The sequence below is a fragment of the Chinchilla lanigera genome, unplaced genomic scaffold (genome assembly GCF_000276665.1).
Source record: "Chinchilla lanigera isolate Chin_1 unplaced genomic scaffold, ChiLan1.0 scaffold00077, whole genome shotgun sequence".
Classification (NCBI taxonomy): domain Eukaryota; kingdom Metazoa; phylum Chordata; class Mammalia; order Rodentia; family Chinchillidae; genus Chinchilla; species Chinchilla lanigera.
In genome coordinates this window covers 10,874,491-10,891,119 of record NW_004955478.1, presented here as the reverse complement: position 1 = coordinate 10,891,119, position 16,629 = coordinate 10,874,491, and the positions used below count along the sequence as shown (strand labels likewise).

General features: G+C 43.9%; 1 protein-coding gene across 1 annotated transcript in view; it reads right to left on the bottom strand.

Moving 5' to 3' along the window:
- Positions 1 to 1,714: 1,714 nt before the first annotated feature.
- Gosr2 (golgi SNAP receptor complex member 2) overlaps positions 1,715 to 16,629 on the bottom strand; it is a 20,494-nt gene continuing 5,579 nt past the window's right edge. The window contains exons 2-6 of the mRNA XM_005402273.1: positions 12,589 to 12,653; positions 10,463 to 10,571; positions 9,493 to 9,625; positions 6,684 to 6,824; positions 1,715 to 3,832 (exon numbers count right to left, since the gene is read on the bottom strand). Of these exons, the coding sequence (XP_005402330.1) occupies positions 3,671 to 3,832; positions 6,684 to 6,824; positions 9,493 to 9,625; positions 10,463 to 10,571; positions 12,589 to 12,653 (610 nt within the window). The 3' untranslated portion in view covers positions 1,715 to 3,670. The remainder of the gene's footprint in view (positions 3,833 to 6,683; positions 6,825 to 9,492; positions 9,626 to 10,462; positions 10,572 to 12,588; positions 12,654 to 16,629) is intronic.

Below are 16,629 nucleotides of genomic sequence, written 5' to 3'. Positions count from 1 at the left end.
ACTAAGAACCGGCGGTGTAGTCTGAAGAGTCTCCCACCGAGTGTTTTCCAGCTGGCTCTACAGCCCGCGCAGGCAAGCCATGCCCCTCAGCACGCCCCCCGCCTGCCCCACCCCATCCGTCTCTCCAAGGGAATCCTACAGGCGGGTTGTGCAGAGCTTGCACAATGGGCCAGAAGGGAAGTCAGCTTCCCGGGGACTCCCTGTGGGGCCTTCAGGTAGTCACTAAAGCTCAGCACCCTGTCTACCCAGTGGGGACGTGGGACATGCTGTATTTCAGAGGGCTGGTGATTAACAGATGCAGGAAAGTAACTCTGCCTGACTCCCAGCTTGAAATACAAGGGTCAGGGTCTTCTCCTAAGAACAGGGATGCGCCCACCCCACTCACCCAGTAACACTACACTGCTGCCTGCTGAGGCTTAAAGCCACAAGGGTTTTCCCAGGTTGTGTCGGTAAGGCTTACTGACTTGTATTCATTTTTTTCCATACTGACATTCTGCTCTGATCTGACTGTGGCCCTCCATTTATGCTTCACTGTTTTAGTTATGGCATTCTGCTCGACGTACTCCCCTTCTCATCACAACTACAGTGCTGGGATGCAGCCCAGGGCCTCGTGTACGTGAGGCAAGCGCTCTACCATTGAGCTAAACCTCCAAGCCTTGTGACTTCCAAGACATCTCCCCAACTCCTTTCTGAAATAAGGTGGGCTATAAGTAAGACCTCAGTAAGTCCTGGACTTATGAACAAGTTCCACTCTGGGAGAACATTCATAAGTCAGATTCATTTGGATCTGACAAAGCGAGTCTTACACAGCACCCCTGTGAGTTCATAACGCCAACATCTGTAAGAGGGACTTACTGTATTTTGAACTTGACAGGTCTTATTCTCACACATACTGCTGAGCTAGTTCAGCGCAAACTTTTAAATTCTATCACCTTTGATTAAGACAAAAGCTTTCTTCTAAGAGATAGTGGTTCCAAAATACACATCTGAGTTATCTTTGAGACTTACAAATGTTCTAGTTCAGACGGTTTTGTACAGATCCCAGAAATCTGTATTTTTAAAAGTTTCCCAGCTGCCTCTGAGACCGCTGATTCCACCCCTAGTCACAGAGCAATGTTTGGGAGTCCCTGGCCTGAAAACACACCAGAGTGGTCATTAGTCATAACAATGAGTAATGCTTTTACAAAATATAATTTTCTAAATAAAATAAATCTCAACTTTATTCAGCTGATGTTCCAAAAATAATGAGTGTAAATCCAAATTTTCAAATCAAATCTATTTAAATTCAAAAGATCAAGGGGCTTCAGGAGAAAACTCAGCAGGGAAACTCGCTATAAAATTAAGACTCTCCCTATCTTAAGTGTGCCTTGTTTTAAAGTGGACACACCTGTGATGCACATCCCTGCAATAAACATATTCCAGGCTCCTCCTCACAGCCCACTCGGTTCAACACAAGCATGTCAGCTCTTACAGCAGCTGGCAGAGGCTACCTGCAGAAGTTTCCAGCCAGCTCCACCTAAGAACTCACCCCATCTCCACGAGAGGGCGCTCCTCCCCTGGCTAGGACCTTTGCCTGCTCTGGGGATACCTGGCACTGTGTTTCTCACAGGGCGCTGTATGCAAAGGCGAGGGAGGGCAGACATGCAACTCAGTGTCCCTGGGTCTCCAGATGCACTGGCTTCTGTTTCCTAGCTGCAGGCAGTAAAGACCCACACAACCTCCACAAATTTTATTTCAAAGTAGGGTGGACTGGCTCTGAAGAGCCAGCGTGAAGGTTCAAGGCGAATGACTGCTATCAAGCCAAGTGTGGAAACATATACAGGTACGCACTACCAAAAGATGTCCTATCAGCCAAAGGGCGGACGGCTGGAGGAGATGCTGCCTCCCAGAGTTCAAGTCCAATGTCTCAGCTGTGACTTGGTACGCTTTCCTCCAAAGTATGTTGGCTGGCAGAATCCTCAAGTCTCCAGGGAAAAGGACAGCCAAGTCTGTGCAGTCTAAAAATCCATTTTACAGCTTTCTAAGACGTCTGTTAGGCAAAATGGAAATTTCAAATGGTGTCTTCTTCAAAGTCAGATTTAGTCTTGAAGGAGTTAAAAGCCCCCTGTCCCCACTCCTGATCACTGTTTTCATCCTGTAGGGCTGTCAATCTTTTTTTAAAAAGGGGTCAGATTCTTCTTTCCTGGAAATCTAGGGCTCTTGTTTGGTCCAGAATAGGAGCGACAGATATCCTATCTGACGGGGGGTGTGAGATTAGTACCCAGGAGACTCATGTTAAAAAACCTGTGACAATTAAGAAAATCCACCAAAGGGCAACTATGCCACAGATGTGCCTGAAAAGACCAATACTGATACAGAAATAGGTAAGGGAGGTAGAATGGAATACACACAGTAAAGAGGAAGAAAATTCAAGCACAAAGGTAAGTAAGCGGGGTAAGACAATCAAAGGTACGGCTGATACTGATCAGGGTTTCAGTTCTTCTAGGAAGCTGAGGGTCATTCTGTCCTGCCATCAGTCTACTTATCCCTAGGGATAGGGGGGCAGGCAGGGCCCCTGACACATGAACAAGTAACCAGGTCTTGCTAGGACTTTCACTGCTTAATCACATTTGATGGACTTCAAGATTGACTGACTTTGTAATAAACACTGCAATATACTGGGTACTGGTATAATCTTTACCCAAGGCCGAGTGGAAAATGAACAAGGTCTTGGTCCTGAAAACCTTCTCATAAGGACACACGCACCAGGAACATCTACAGGGTACCCTACTCTGCCCGGGCAGAACAGGGGCTTGGTGGTAGTTGCTAATATACTTCAAGTGAGAGAACAGGCAAGACTTAGAACTGTTAGAATGAGATTGTAACTGACAAATCACTAACCTCTGCTCACTGCTACTTTCTCAGGGGTAAAGGCCCACCGAAGCCTGGGCATAGTAGGCGCCAATCTGCATCTAAACCCAAGATACAACCATTTTACTAACTGCGGAAAAAAAATCAGCAGCTCAGGCTTTTTGTCTCCAGACTGAACACTCTCAGGAACTACTCTGGCCTCACTTCAGGAAGGACAAACAGCCAGCAACTGCAGTGTGGAAAAGCTTACATGTTATCAGCCATAGGGTCCCTGTCTCCGCTTCCCCTGGGTAGCTGCTTCCAGGGAAGAATGACAATGTCCGCAGTTAGTCATCTACAGTCACTTTTGGGGGAGGCGGGGTGGAGAGGGAGGCGAGAAGCCAGAGCTATGACTCAGCCTGCAGTGGGTACCAGGAAACACGGCTTCTTCCCTCTCCTTATCACCTGTGCTCCTGGCCACCCATTAGAAGCCACGAAGGCCCGGTGATGACAGTGCAGGCAGCCCCCCACACAAGGCCCCCACACCGGCTGTATGGACAAAGCCACCAAAGTCACCCCTTCCCTCCCCCAGTGAGCATGAGAGAGAAAACCGAGACCTTTTCATTTCCTAAGGACCACTTCTCTTGGTGGCACTAGCCCCCCCTCCTAAGGTGTCACAGAAAACAGGTTTGAAACTGGATCACAATTACTCCTGAGTGGCGTTCACAGTTAAGGTGGGCATACATTTCAAAAGGTGGCCTCTGGACAGCCCTCCTCTCTCACACACACTCATAAACTCTCACTCGGTGGGAATGTTGTCCAGCAGCTCGGCATGGCTGGCTCACGTCAGGTACTGCACCACAAGGAACATGACCACACAGGTGAGGAGCATCCCGCCAATCATCAAGTACTTGTCCTGGAAAGCCCGCTTTTCAATGAGGCGCATCACCGTGTTGGACAAGCCCAGCATGTTGGCAATGTCCAGGATCTTCTTCTGAGTCCCCTGGGGCAGATGAGAAGATAAAGAAAAACAAAGATCAACCTGCTTGGCCAAAGATGGGTGAAGGTCATAACAAACTGAAGCTTTACTAATGGACAGTCTCTGGGTCGTGGGCATACAGAAAGCAACATCTGCCCAAAGCAGACTCGTTCTCCTATAGTCAGCTGGGTTTTGATCAAGGGGAAAGAAACATGTTCTTCCCGATAGTGCTGGAGCCACCAGCTATGTAATAAATTATCATACAGGTGTTAAACACACACGTATTTGATATACAGTGTAAAAATGCACCTTGATTTCACATTATATATAAAAATTAATTTGAGATGGCTCATAGGATTATGAGCTAAAACTATAACAAAGCTTAAAAAATATGATATCTGAAAACTGGAAGCAATGCAAGCATTTCTCCGCCGAGGACAGATACACAAATTGATACATCTGTACACTCGAGTCTGCTTGCCAACAGAAAGGGCCTGATTACCACAGTAACCAACATCAACAGGCCCTAAAAACACGAGAGGATGGCACAGAGAAAACACTAGCATGGATACTGTCATGCGAAGTTTAACAACAGGCAAAGCTGATGTACAGTGAGAAAAACTAGAGTAGTGGTTGCCTGAGGAGGTGGATCGTGTGACTAGGAAGGGGCAAAAAGGTATTTCAGAAGCAATGCAAATGTCTGTAATTTGAAAGGAGTGTGAGTTAAACAGCTAGATGATTTTGTGAAAATTCACTGTAATATACAAATAAGATCTAAATACTTCACTGTATATAAATTAGACCTCAACAAACCAATTAAAATTTACACTTTTAAACTAAGGAAAAACATTTAAAAACTCTTCCTTGGCTACCTAGCCCCACTAATCTTTGAAATTAACCTGTTCACTTTGTAGAGTGGAATCTTCAGAGATTTTATTGTGTGTAAATGGGTGGCTCAAAGTCTGTATTTACAAGAGGATTTGAAGTGGGAAAAAACGGACCGACAGAACGTGACAAACACAGCACCTAAAGGCCCTTATATAAATGTTGCTCACAACCACCAAGACTATTTTATTCTCCAACCAACAGCACAAATCATCCAGCCTTTCCTTCCTTACTCCTTATTTCTTATAAAGTAACAAGTACAAATAAATACAGGGTAGACCCAATCCACTGTACTTAACAAGATGGATCTACCCTACAATCCCACATTCATTTTCTTAATAAACACACATTAACAAGTAACAGAGAAGAGGCCAGGGAAGCAAGAGTAACAGGAAGCATCACGGACAAGGATTCAGAACCACACCCAGCATAACGAAAAAGTGTGAGAGGTGTGTGTGTGTGTACGTATGTGCGTGTGTGTAGATACAAGTCAAACTTGTCAGAGGAGACCAAAAAGATTTTTTTTTCATGACAATGACAATGAGACTTGTTATCAACCTTGCCTAGCTCTGAACATGTAGATTATTTTATCATAGAGGTTCAAAGATCAGGCTTCTAAAACCACATGAAAGTGGCCACTAAATTTCAAAAAGCATATCTATTTTTAACCACAAATTAGTCCAAATCAGTGTGCTCTGGCCTACTTCCTTCATGTGCTCTCCTGTATTCCTTTCAAATTGTTTAGGCAGAAAAGCTCCCTGAGAGGCACAGGTGGAGGGAATCAAGAAACAGAAGGTAGACAGTAGGAGGTGAGCAGGAAACCTTGCGGCCAAACCCCAGCCACCCAGACAGGCTTCCAAGCACGGCATTTCTGGCGGAAGGTGCACGATGCCAGGTTCAGCAGGCAGCTGACGTTTGCTTCAGAAACAGCTCTAACTCTGACTGCTGTTCTCGGGTGTGACATAGAGTCTTGTCCTAAAAAGGTGCCCCATTTTCTGAGATATGGAAGAGAAGAGAAGTTCCTTACAGAAAGGGCAGGCCAGTCAACATGTATCTGTTTACTGCAGGTGGCTGCTCCAAAGAGGAACACCAGACAAGCCATCTGAAACGCTGCAGCTGTCAGCAGGAAGCCAGCGTCACCACAGCTGCCCGGCCCTCTCCCCGGTAAAGCGGCAGGGGCTGTCCAGAAATGGGCCAGAGTCCTGTGAAACTGACTGGCTCAACAGATCCAACAAAAACTAAGATAAAGCTCATGCTTCTAAGTGACTATTTCTCACAGCTCAGTGGCTAGGAGTGCTTCATTGCAGGGGCCCACACCCTGATAACAGGCAGAGCCCACACCCTGCTAGCCACCAGGCCTGCTTCAGGAAAGGGCTGAGGCTGAACCATCACCACGACATCAGTCTGTGTAATGTTTCTGCAAACCACTCCCAGGGGCTCAGAGTTTTAGCGGTGGCAATGGCTCAGGGCTTCTGGAAATACCTGCACCTGAAGAGAAAGTGGGAGTCACTGGAAGTCTCCCACCACATGCTCTAGATGCCGTCCACTGCCGTGCTAGACAGCTGCAAGATCCCACTCACGGGGATCCAAGGCTCAAGTACAAAAGGTCCTGGTTATAAGGTATCTCACGCTGGGACCCTAAGGAAAAGATCACGCAGACTGGAACTATGTCCTCATTATTACCAAAGCAGATCCTATAGCACTTCTCAGCCTACTACGGGTTCTTCAGTCAACTTCATGAAGGTCCAGTAGACAGGGAAAGACTTGATACCAAGAAAGGCCACTTGATGGCTTATTTCAAGCAGTGGGAAAGGAAATTTGGTTACTTTGGGGCTTACAAAAACTCATCTCCAACAGGAAGGATCACAAATTCAAGGGCTTTGTCTCATCAAAACTTGAGGACACTTAATCAAAATATAAAGCAGGTTCCAAACTGTTGGGTGAGGCTAAGGCAAGAGGCTTTCTCCCTGTCCCCTAGCGAGGACCACACCTTCAGAGTCAGCCTCTGGGCCCTCAGCCCCTCCAGGATACTGTGCCCGCCTCCAATGAGGTCATCCATGCCGTGGTGAATGTTGTGCAGGGAGGAGTTAAACTGCAGTGACTCGTCCATTGGTATGGTGGTGTCAGAGTCCTGTGGAAGGAACACAGGCACTTTATTAACCTGGCCTCCTAAGCAGCTCCTGGGGTCCCACCATATCTGACTGCTCTGCCTTTTGGCCAAGGCCACGCCAGGACAGCCAGATGAAATGATGCAAGAGTCCGAGAACACAACGTGGAGGAAAAACAAAGCAATGGTGTGAGGCGGCCTTCATTCACACAGAAGTAGTTTCCTCGGAACTGTCACTCTCCAAACGAGTTCCACTACACTAGTACCGTCAATGTTTGCCTCTTCCCACTTAAGAAAAACTATTTCTTCAGGATTTCATTGGGTTTTTCCTAAAGTCTTCCTCTGATTAGTCACTAAGATAACTGTTTCAAATGTTCCTTTACTTGGCTTCCCCTTAATGCAGTACTGTTTGCTTTATTTTTTCACTATTTTATAGAGCTTATCCCTCTGATTAGATTGAAACTAAGGATCAAAGCAATCAAGTTTTCTATTGAGACCTGATCATGTTCACAATGGGAATACACTCTTTAACAAGCTAAAAAAGTTTGCTAAAGAAACAAAGGGAGAAGAAAAGAGTAAAGGTTGAACATGCCTGATCTGAAATACTTGGGACTAGGAGTATCTCAGATTTCAGAGGAGTTTAGATTTTGGAATGTCGGCTGACCTTACCAGCTGAGTATCCTTGATCTGAAAATTCAAAAGATTCAGAAGCATTTTGGATTTTGGACTTTCAGATTAAGAATGTCCCCCCTCCCCCTGTACTAATTGAGTACTTTCTACTTCACAGGCTCGTAATGCTAAACTCCCTTCTCACTCTGTGAGGCAGCTACTCTAATTATTCGCATGTTATAGATCAAGAAACTGAAAGCCAGGAAGATGGGATAACTCGTCCGAGATCACACAGCTGATCAGAGACCCAGCTGGGCAAGAAACCCAGGACCGAGTGCAGTGAGCAACACCAAGGCCAGTCCCGGTGGCTCTCACTCACGCGGAGTGGACTGTGGACAGGGCCAAGTCACCACAGGGCGACAGTCTGTCTCCTCCTGCTTCCTGATGAGAAGAAACTCCTACCAAGCAATGCTGTTTTTACCACTTGATGCCTAATTTCCATGGCACAAGGACGTTAAGTGATTTCAATCATCCCTGTTAATACTGGCGTGTCTCAGAGGGAAGAGGGAGGTTTACTGATTTTCTCACACACTTTCTATTCTCAGCACCTTAGTGTTCCGCATATAGCTAAGGCTTCGTGGGTCAGCAGACCCCAGTATTTGAGAAAAATAAGATAAGCATTTATTGAATCCTTTTACAAACAAATCTTTCTTACTTTCCCACCTGAAAAGCTAACAGGTAACAGCCCAGTATCTCTCAGAAGCATATATTGTAGCTCAGGGTGGTAAAATGACCATGAAGAAGCTTCACTTGCCAAGTCAATGCTTATTAAGGCCTTACTATATACACAGCCTCATTCGAGACTGACAAAACCCAATAACCCTAAGTCATTATCTCTGCCCTCAAAAATGCTTGAATGCAACAATGTAACTATCAAAAGCCCCCAATTTTTTTTTGGTATTGGAGAATGAACTCATCCAGGGCTTTGCACCACACACACACACACACACTGAGACTTTGCACTACACACACACACACACACACTCACTCTCTCTCTCTCTCTCTCCCTCTCTCTCTCTCTCTCTGAGGCAAGGTCTCACTAAGTTACCCAGGCTGGACTCAAACTTGTGATCCTCCTGCCTCAGCATCCCAGAGTGCTGGGATAACAGGCGTGCACCCCCACACCCAGCTCCACATTTCAGTATGTCTCACAGTATATTAAATTTTTGAACTGTTAAGCATTGTGACTTGATTGCTTATTCTGGAGAAACAGAACTATGTCGACCCATTCTGACATACTTGGAAAAATGTGCTGCAACGCATGGATGGAGCAACAAGAGTTAAGCATGTGCAAAGTGGAAAACGATAGGAATTCTAATGACAGGTTAGAAAACTGACATCTCTCTAGAAAATAAACCCCTCAGTAAGAAACAAAGTATAAAAACTCCCAAACCATCACATTTGGTGGAACATATTACACAGGACACAGAAAAAGGCCGTTATATTCTATAGCCACCCATGTTTGGGAATGATCCTACCGATACTAAGAGCCTAGGACAATGGATTCCAAGAAATCAAACATGAAAGCCGAACAAGCTATCTTCAAACAGACTCAAGTCAAGCAGGTCATCTAACACTAAACATCTGTTAACAAATTCCTCCAAATTGCTGCCCAGACCAGAGGCAAACATTTTAATGCATTTGACACTGGAACCACACACATGCACAGCACAATGGCAATTGCCCGGAGGCAGCTTTGAAATGCTGCCTTCTCTACAAATGATCTAAGTTCTAATCAGCTGTCTCTATCTGATCACAAAAACATCTCGACCATGTGAACTTCCACCTCTCTGCACTGGACAGTCAAACGAGGTTATTTCCACCTCTGCCATTCCTTCAAACTAACCACGTCCTCTTCAGGTTTCTTGATAGAACAAGAAATCCCTGTTTCAGTCTGCTCTCAGTGGCAAGGCACAAACGCCCTTGTCACTCCCCCTGGTGGTCTCGGTCTGTTTCACATCATGCCCCAGCCCCCGAAGAAGATGATCTGTCAAGTGCCCACCAACCCCGGGGCCTGGCTCACATTAGTGGTGAAGGTTCGAGACAGCAGCTCCTCTCGCTGTCTCTCCTGCTGCTCCCTGGCATAGCGCCGATGCTGGAAGTTTCTAAGAGCCGTCTGCAGGTGCTGGGCATCGTACTTTAACTGGTCTACTCGACTGCAATTGATGGAGAGAGAGATTAAATTCCAGGAACCTAAAGAGGCACAGTTTGAGGCCGCTAGGCTTTGTATTCAGGACAGGAGATCTTTCCTTACCCCTCCACCCGGCACATGTGATGTGGCTCAGTGATGTTGAAAGTAAAGAAGCAAGACTGTGGTTAAAGTAGGTGCTAGCGCGTAAGATTCCAGCAGCTTTACTTAAATGTGTGCTGGTCTGTGCTTCTAGATGCATTGCAGGGAACAGGTGACAGGAAGCAGGTTCAGTGACCCCTTCCTGACCTTCTATGGATTATATCACTCTCCTGGAAGAAGCCCAAGGGCATCTTTGAGGTAAAGTATCAATGAAGTTCCATAAAAGTTTGGGAGCAGGGGCTGGAAGTGGAGGTGTTGAAGGTGGTTTCATTTTAATTTCATGGTATAGTATCAAACATCACATCAGTATTTCATTATAAATAGACTGATTGAAGTGATGACTTGAGAGTGCAGTTTCATTTCAGCCCAGGAAGAACCCAGTGAGACCCAAATAAAAAAGCCATACTGCCTGCCAGCATGAGGTTTTAAGAAGCCTGGAAAAGCAGAAATGGCAGCATAATTTCAAAATAACACCAAAGAAGGAAGGACTCACAGACCTATGGTCTAAAAAACCTCACTGGCTTTTGATGTTGAGGGGTATCACTCATAGAACTATACCCTTTTGGAGGAGACTTTATCTTGACATATTCGCAGTATTTTAGTATCTGCATGGATTTTCGGACCAATCTATAGCCTCCCCTGGAAGAAAGGCCTACCCTGATGGGCCTAGGATATCAGAGCCACGTCAGAGGTCAATACTCACAGTTTGGCATTCTGCTTTTTATTAGGAGGCTCCTTGCTGGACAAAATCTCCAGGCGTTCTAGACGGCTGAATACCTGGTCTATGCTTGCTTGTATTTCCTTTTCTACTACTGTACAAAAGAGAAAAAAGAAATATTGCTGGAAAAGAGACAATGAACTTAAATTAGGATAATAAACCTATTTTTCCACATCCAATAAACTAAAAAATACATTTTTCAAAAGAAGGAAAATCCATACACAAATCAAGGTACACTATAAATATTGTTTATATACATATATGATACATACAAGGCGTGATTAAAAAATACACTGTTTAAACTTTTAGACGTTTATTACAGTAAAAGGCACATAGCCATTTATCCTCCTCAAAATACTCCTGCACCTTTCACACACGCTTATCCCATCACTCTCGCCACTTTCTGAAGCAGTATGGCAGTCCTTTCTCATAAAGGCCTTCAGCTGAACTGCTGTGGTTATCTTAAGGTCCTGAATCAATTCAAAATGTTTCCCTTCCATGGTTGTTTTCACTTTGGGGAAGAGCCAGAAGTTGCACACTGCCAGATTTGGTGAATTAAGGTAGATAAGAACACACTGATATTTTTACAAGCCTGCCTTTTCACTGGATGGCACTGGGCAGCAGCAGTCACTGTATCTCTTGATTATGCCTCACAAAGACACGAACGATGACTTTCAGAACTGCTTGAGAAAGTGGCAAGAACAACAGTGTGTGTTCAAGATGAGAGAGAATATTCTGGGGGGGGATTAAGGCCATGTGTCTTTTACTATAAAATTTTTTTAAAAATTTAAATGCTCACTAGATTTTGTGATCATCCCTTGTGTGTGTGCACAGTACACACGTATTTCAATTTTTTTTGTACTGGGAATCAAACTCAGGACCTTGCGCTTGCCAGGCAGGTGCTTGTGCAGCTGAGCTACTTCCCTGGCCCCTCAATTTTTTATAACCTAAAGAATAAGTTTACAGAAACAAATTTTCTACCTTTAATCTTTTTCCTTTGAGATTGGTCTCAAATATGGATTATAAACACCTAGTAAAGGGAACGCCAGTTGAATTTCCTACAGATACAAGGTTAAAAATTAAAAAAATAAAAAGGACAAAGGAAAGGAAAATTCATATGGAAACATACAGAGCAGTGTTCCCTGAAAGGTTTCCGTAACAATGACTGGGCTGAGCTCTTAGGATTCCCTAAAACTGACTAAGGATCATTAAGAACGGCACAGGAACAAATCCACAGAGGTGAGAAGATATGATAAATATGTTCATTTTCCATTATTCCCTTTGATGAGACAGTCAAAATGACCTCTTTTCCATTTCTAATCATTTAACAATGAGATTGTCGGGAGGGCAAAGGAAGTCCAAGGGACAGAAATGGAACCACACACAAAACAAAGCATGTAGGCTGCTTCTCGCCCCACCAAGAAGGAACGCAGTAGCTCTGCCCTTCCCAGCCTTCACACCTATAGTGAACGTAGGCTTTTTAAATTAGAACACAAGGGGCCCTGGGGCAAGAGAAGAGACTCTTCGGGAACTGCGGAACAGAGGAGAAAATGCAGAGACTGGTACGGCATGAGCCAGGCAGTGAAGCGACAAGAGCTCTCTGGAAGTCTGTATGGCTGACTCCAAAAGGGGCCTTTTCTTGGAACAGGATTAAAAACAAAAACAAAAACAACTCAATTCTCAAAAAGAAATCATGGTGTGGGAACTAAACTAATTAATATTGCTATTCATTTCTGAAAAATCCTCCTAAAAAGCCAGGGTTCTCAGCTCAGAAATGGCCAGTACCAGTTAAACATCTCTGAATTTTTATGGAGCACATTCCTCTGAAGACTAGGTAATTAGATTAAGACAGATGGGGGAAAGGACCTCCACTCCCACAGGGCCATGTCAGGTTGAGTGGAAGGGTAATGGGGGATAAGACTTGTGGGATTCCAAAAGGCACAATCAGGGAAATCAGTGACTCTGCCATAGGGTTTTTCTTTCCACCCTAACAACAAAACTCATTCCACGCTAAATCATCAACCCCCGAGGCAGAATGCAGTCAGGAAACCCAGCCCATTAGCACCGTGTCATCAGAGAAAGGACTCTGGTCTCCATAGTTAATTACTCACAGTGCAGAGACTGTTTGTCTGCTGTCTCCAGGCGTCCCATGTGAGACTGGATCTCATGGACCTGCCTATCAGAAGACGAGAGAGGAAATGAGTGAGACAGGAATAATCAAGAGTGTTTCAGTCAGGAAAGACGATTTTTCTGATGCCAACATGTAACTGATTTAAACTGACAGCCAAGCTGAACTGTAAAATTTGTATGTGGTGCTTTAGGCCACACATTTTGGCATGGTTTCTAATATGTGAATGCTAATATTAATAATACTGATAAGTAGTAGTTAGTGAGTGCTTGCTGTATCTAAAACACTGCTAAGTCAATAACCCTGTGAGCAAAGCACTATCATTGTCTTCATTCTATAAATAAGACAACTGAAACGCAGAAAGGTTACGTAACTTGTTCACGGTCACACAGAAAGTGATAAACTCAACACAGATTTAGCCAATCCCACTCTCTGTTCTATGACCCAGTGTGCTGAGCCCTGGTCTGTACTACAAAGAGTCAAAGGGCAAGGGAGATATAATCCTTGTCCTTGAGAAACAATGTAATTAGGAATGACAGGCCAGATAGACATGAAAAAGCCCTGAGAAGACTTAGGGGAAAACCAATACACACAAGCGTAAACAAACAGAAAGCTGAGAGGCTATGCACAGTGGTGTGAGGCAAAGGCAAACAAATAGAAGGGTTGGGACTGAGAAAGCATAAACTGGGAAGTCTATGGGTGGAGGCAATTCTGAGCATCACCTTGAAGAAGGGAGACGCAATTTAGTGAAGGAAAATATAAAGAAAATGATTCATGAAAAGCCTGCAAAGCATGTCATGCAGATTATAAGCAGACTGGCCCACCTGAAGGAGGTCAGTTAGAAAGGAACAGAGAATGAGACATGAGTTGAAGGAAACCATTCAGAAGCAGGCCCTAGAAGATAGGAATCTATTTGGTAAAAGTCTTTCCCTGGTAATAAAAGGCAAGCGCCATCTCATGTGGAAATGTAACACAGTCCCAGACATCAGGCCCCAGAGCACCACGAAGGCTTCCCAGTGCCCGGCCAAGTTCTGCAGGCGGGGGAGTGTGTGTGTGTGTGTGTGTGTGTGTGTGTGTGTGTGTGTGTGTGTGTGTGTGTGTGTGTGTGTCATCATTAGCCTCTAAGATACTGCTTTTGGTAGCCAACAACTGCCTCCTGGTGTTTATGGTCTTTTCGCAGTAGAGCCCACATGGAAGGGCTCTATCTCCAAGACTGGACAGAAAGAAAGGTAGCAATCCTCCTGCACTGTGTATGCTGCAGAGCATGACCACAAATTTACCAATGTTAGCCAAGAGGCCGAATTTGCTTTCAGCTCACCTCTAGGCTCTTCCAGGGCTTCCTATGGCTTCTAAATATGTCCTAGAGTACCACAAGAACCTAAGCTATCTAAGGACTTCCACAGCATGCCCAGGCAAGCCTTGTAACCCTGAGAAGTAACTAGAAATCACTACTCGAGTCTCAGGACTAGACACTTGCTTAATAAGGTAGATCAGTCCAAGGTATTTTAGAATGGGGGGAGGTGGAGATGTGGGAGCTGATACAGGAATGCGGCCTGAGGTAAACACCACATGGAACATCTGGATCAGAGTAACCACATGAATAACTATAGAAGACAGAATGGTGATACTGATGGATACAAGAATTAGGGCTTTACCAAAGGCCTGGATATAGACAGTGAAGTAAATTTGCAGTAGTGACTCAAAAAAGCAAATCAGAAAACTGGTGGCAGGGACAGCAAGGGGATGGGGTGGGACATGACAACAAAACATAGCCAAGACAACTCTGAGAAAGAATGTGGAGGGATGATTTGCTCTACCTGCTGTGAATACTTATTACAAAGCCATAATAATGCAAACAATAATGGTAGCAGTGCAGGAATCAAAGGATAAAGATAGACAAACCTAATTCCCGGACCCAAAAGAAGAGATCCCAGAAGCAGTCTAATATTTTGGGAACTTGGTGACATAAATCAGTTCGAGAAAATGGATTATAGGGTGTTTGTGGCTTAATAGTAGAGTGATTGCTTAGCATATGTGAGGTCCAAGATGTTATCCTCAGTACCTTGAAGAAAGAGGAAGAGGAGGAAGAGGTGGGAGGGGGCAGGGGCATGTAGAGAAGAGGAGGATGAAGGAAGAGGAAAGGGAGGAGGAAGAAAAGGAGGAGCAGAATAGATTACAATGAAGGCTGACAGTTCATTTTGTTGTTCATATGGAAAAAAGACACTTCACTAAACACACCAAAAAACTCAAGATGGCTTAAAACCTAAATGTGCTGGGTGTAGTGGCTTATGCCTATAACCCCAGCATTTGAGAAACTGAGGCAGTAGGATTGCCACAAGTTCAAGGCCAGCATGGGCTACACAGCGAGTTCAAGGCCAGCCTGGACTAGAGTGAGACCCTGTCTCAAAACAAAAACAAAAACAATCCCCACAAAAAAAAACCTTAAATACAAACAGCAATGTTTTCAAACTTTCTGAAAAACACAGGTATGCCTCAATGACCCTGGGTTAACATTTCGTTTTGATGAGACAGAGTTTCACTTTGCAGTGCAGGCTGGCCTTAAACTCACTATGTAGCTCAGGCTGACCTTGAACTCACAGCAATCCTGTCTCAGCCTCCCAAGTGCTGGAATTACAAGTGTGCACCACTATGCCCAGGAGAGAAGGATTTCTTATAATAAACCCCAAACTACCTCCCCAAAACTTACAAATCACAAAGGAAGGACTGACAAATCTGACTACATTAAAACAAAAGATTCTTTGTGCCACAGGTACCATAAAGTAAAAAATAAAAAGATGACACAGACTGAAAGATACCTAGAGCAAACATAGGATGGACATCAAGAATACATATATAAAGAAATGCAAATTCAAACACAACAATTATGTAAATCGACAAACGGCAAATGACAGAAAAAGAAACTCCTGTGATGGATAAATATGGAAAGAAATGTCTCCCTTTATTAGTAACTCAGGAGAACACAAATTAAAAACAATGAGTTCACAGTGCTCCCATCAGAATGACAGATGGTTTAAAGGTTAAGAACACACGTTAACATTAGTATAGGGAAACAAGACCTTTCATACCTGGCTGGCAGGATTATAAACTGGTAAAACAGTTTAGCAGCCTTCTGATTATATCTAGTAGAATCAATATGCATCTACCATATGATCCAGAATTTAATTTCTAGTAGTATTTCCTAGAGATTCTGGCATACATAAAAAAGACACCCACAAAGCATTTCCGTATAGGTCCACAGCCCACCACCTATAATTCTGAAATCCAAAAAGTTCTGAAAAAAACAAGTTTCCTGTAAGTTTCTTGCAAACTAATTAGGTGGTAGAAATTGACCAGATATGAAATGTGTGGTTTTCGTTTATTCCATAAAGTGTACAATTTCACCGCAATTTCTTATGTATCCTGTACTGCCCTTATGCTGAGGATGTTACACTGTACAAGTGGATATACACTATATTTGTTTCCTAAAAGCTAAAGGAAAGCTGAATTCCATAGTAGTTTTTCCTTAAGGATTTCAGATAAAGAACTGTACACATATATAGCAAAAAAATTGGTAATAATCCAAGTGTTCATCAAGAAGGAAATTGGTAATTCAGCAGTTTAATTAAACTATAAAGCAGTTTAAATAAAAGAGCTAGATCTGGTCATATCAACATGGAAAATAAGAATCTTTATGATAAGATGATATTGAATAAAAAAACAACAGTGTTATGTTGGCACCTTAAACAAACAGTAGTACAGATCGCTTGTGGATACAAACATAGGAAGAGGAATAAAATCACAGACAGAAGGGTCTGAGAGAAGGCTATCTGTGGGGCCGAGAAAAGCGAACAGGTGCAGGAGCTTTTACTATAACCTCTGCCTCTAAATTAATAATCTGAAGCATGTGTATTAATGACTACATTAAAACAAAAGATTCTTTGTGCCACAGGTACCATAAAGTAAAAAATAAAAAGATGGCACAGACTATACACATGCTGTCAGGTGTATACTCTATATACACCTG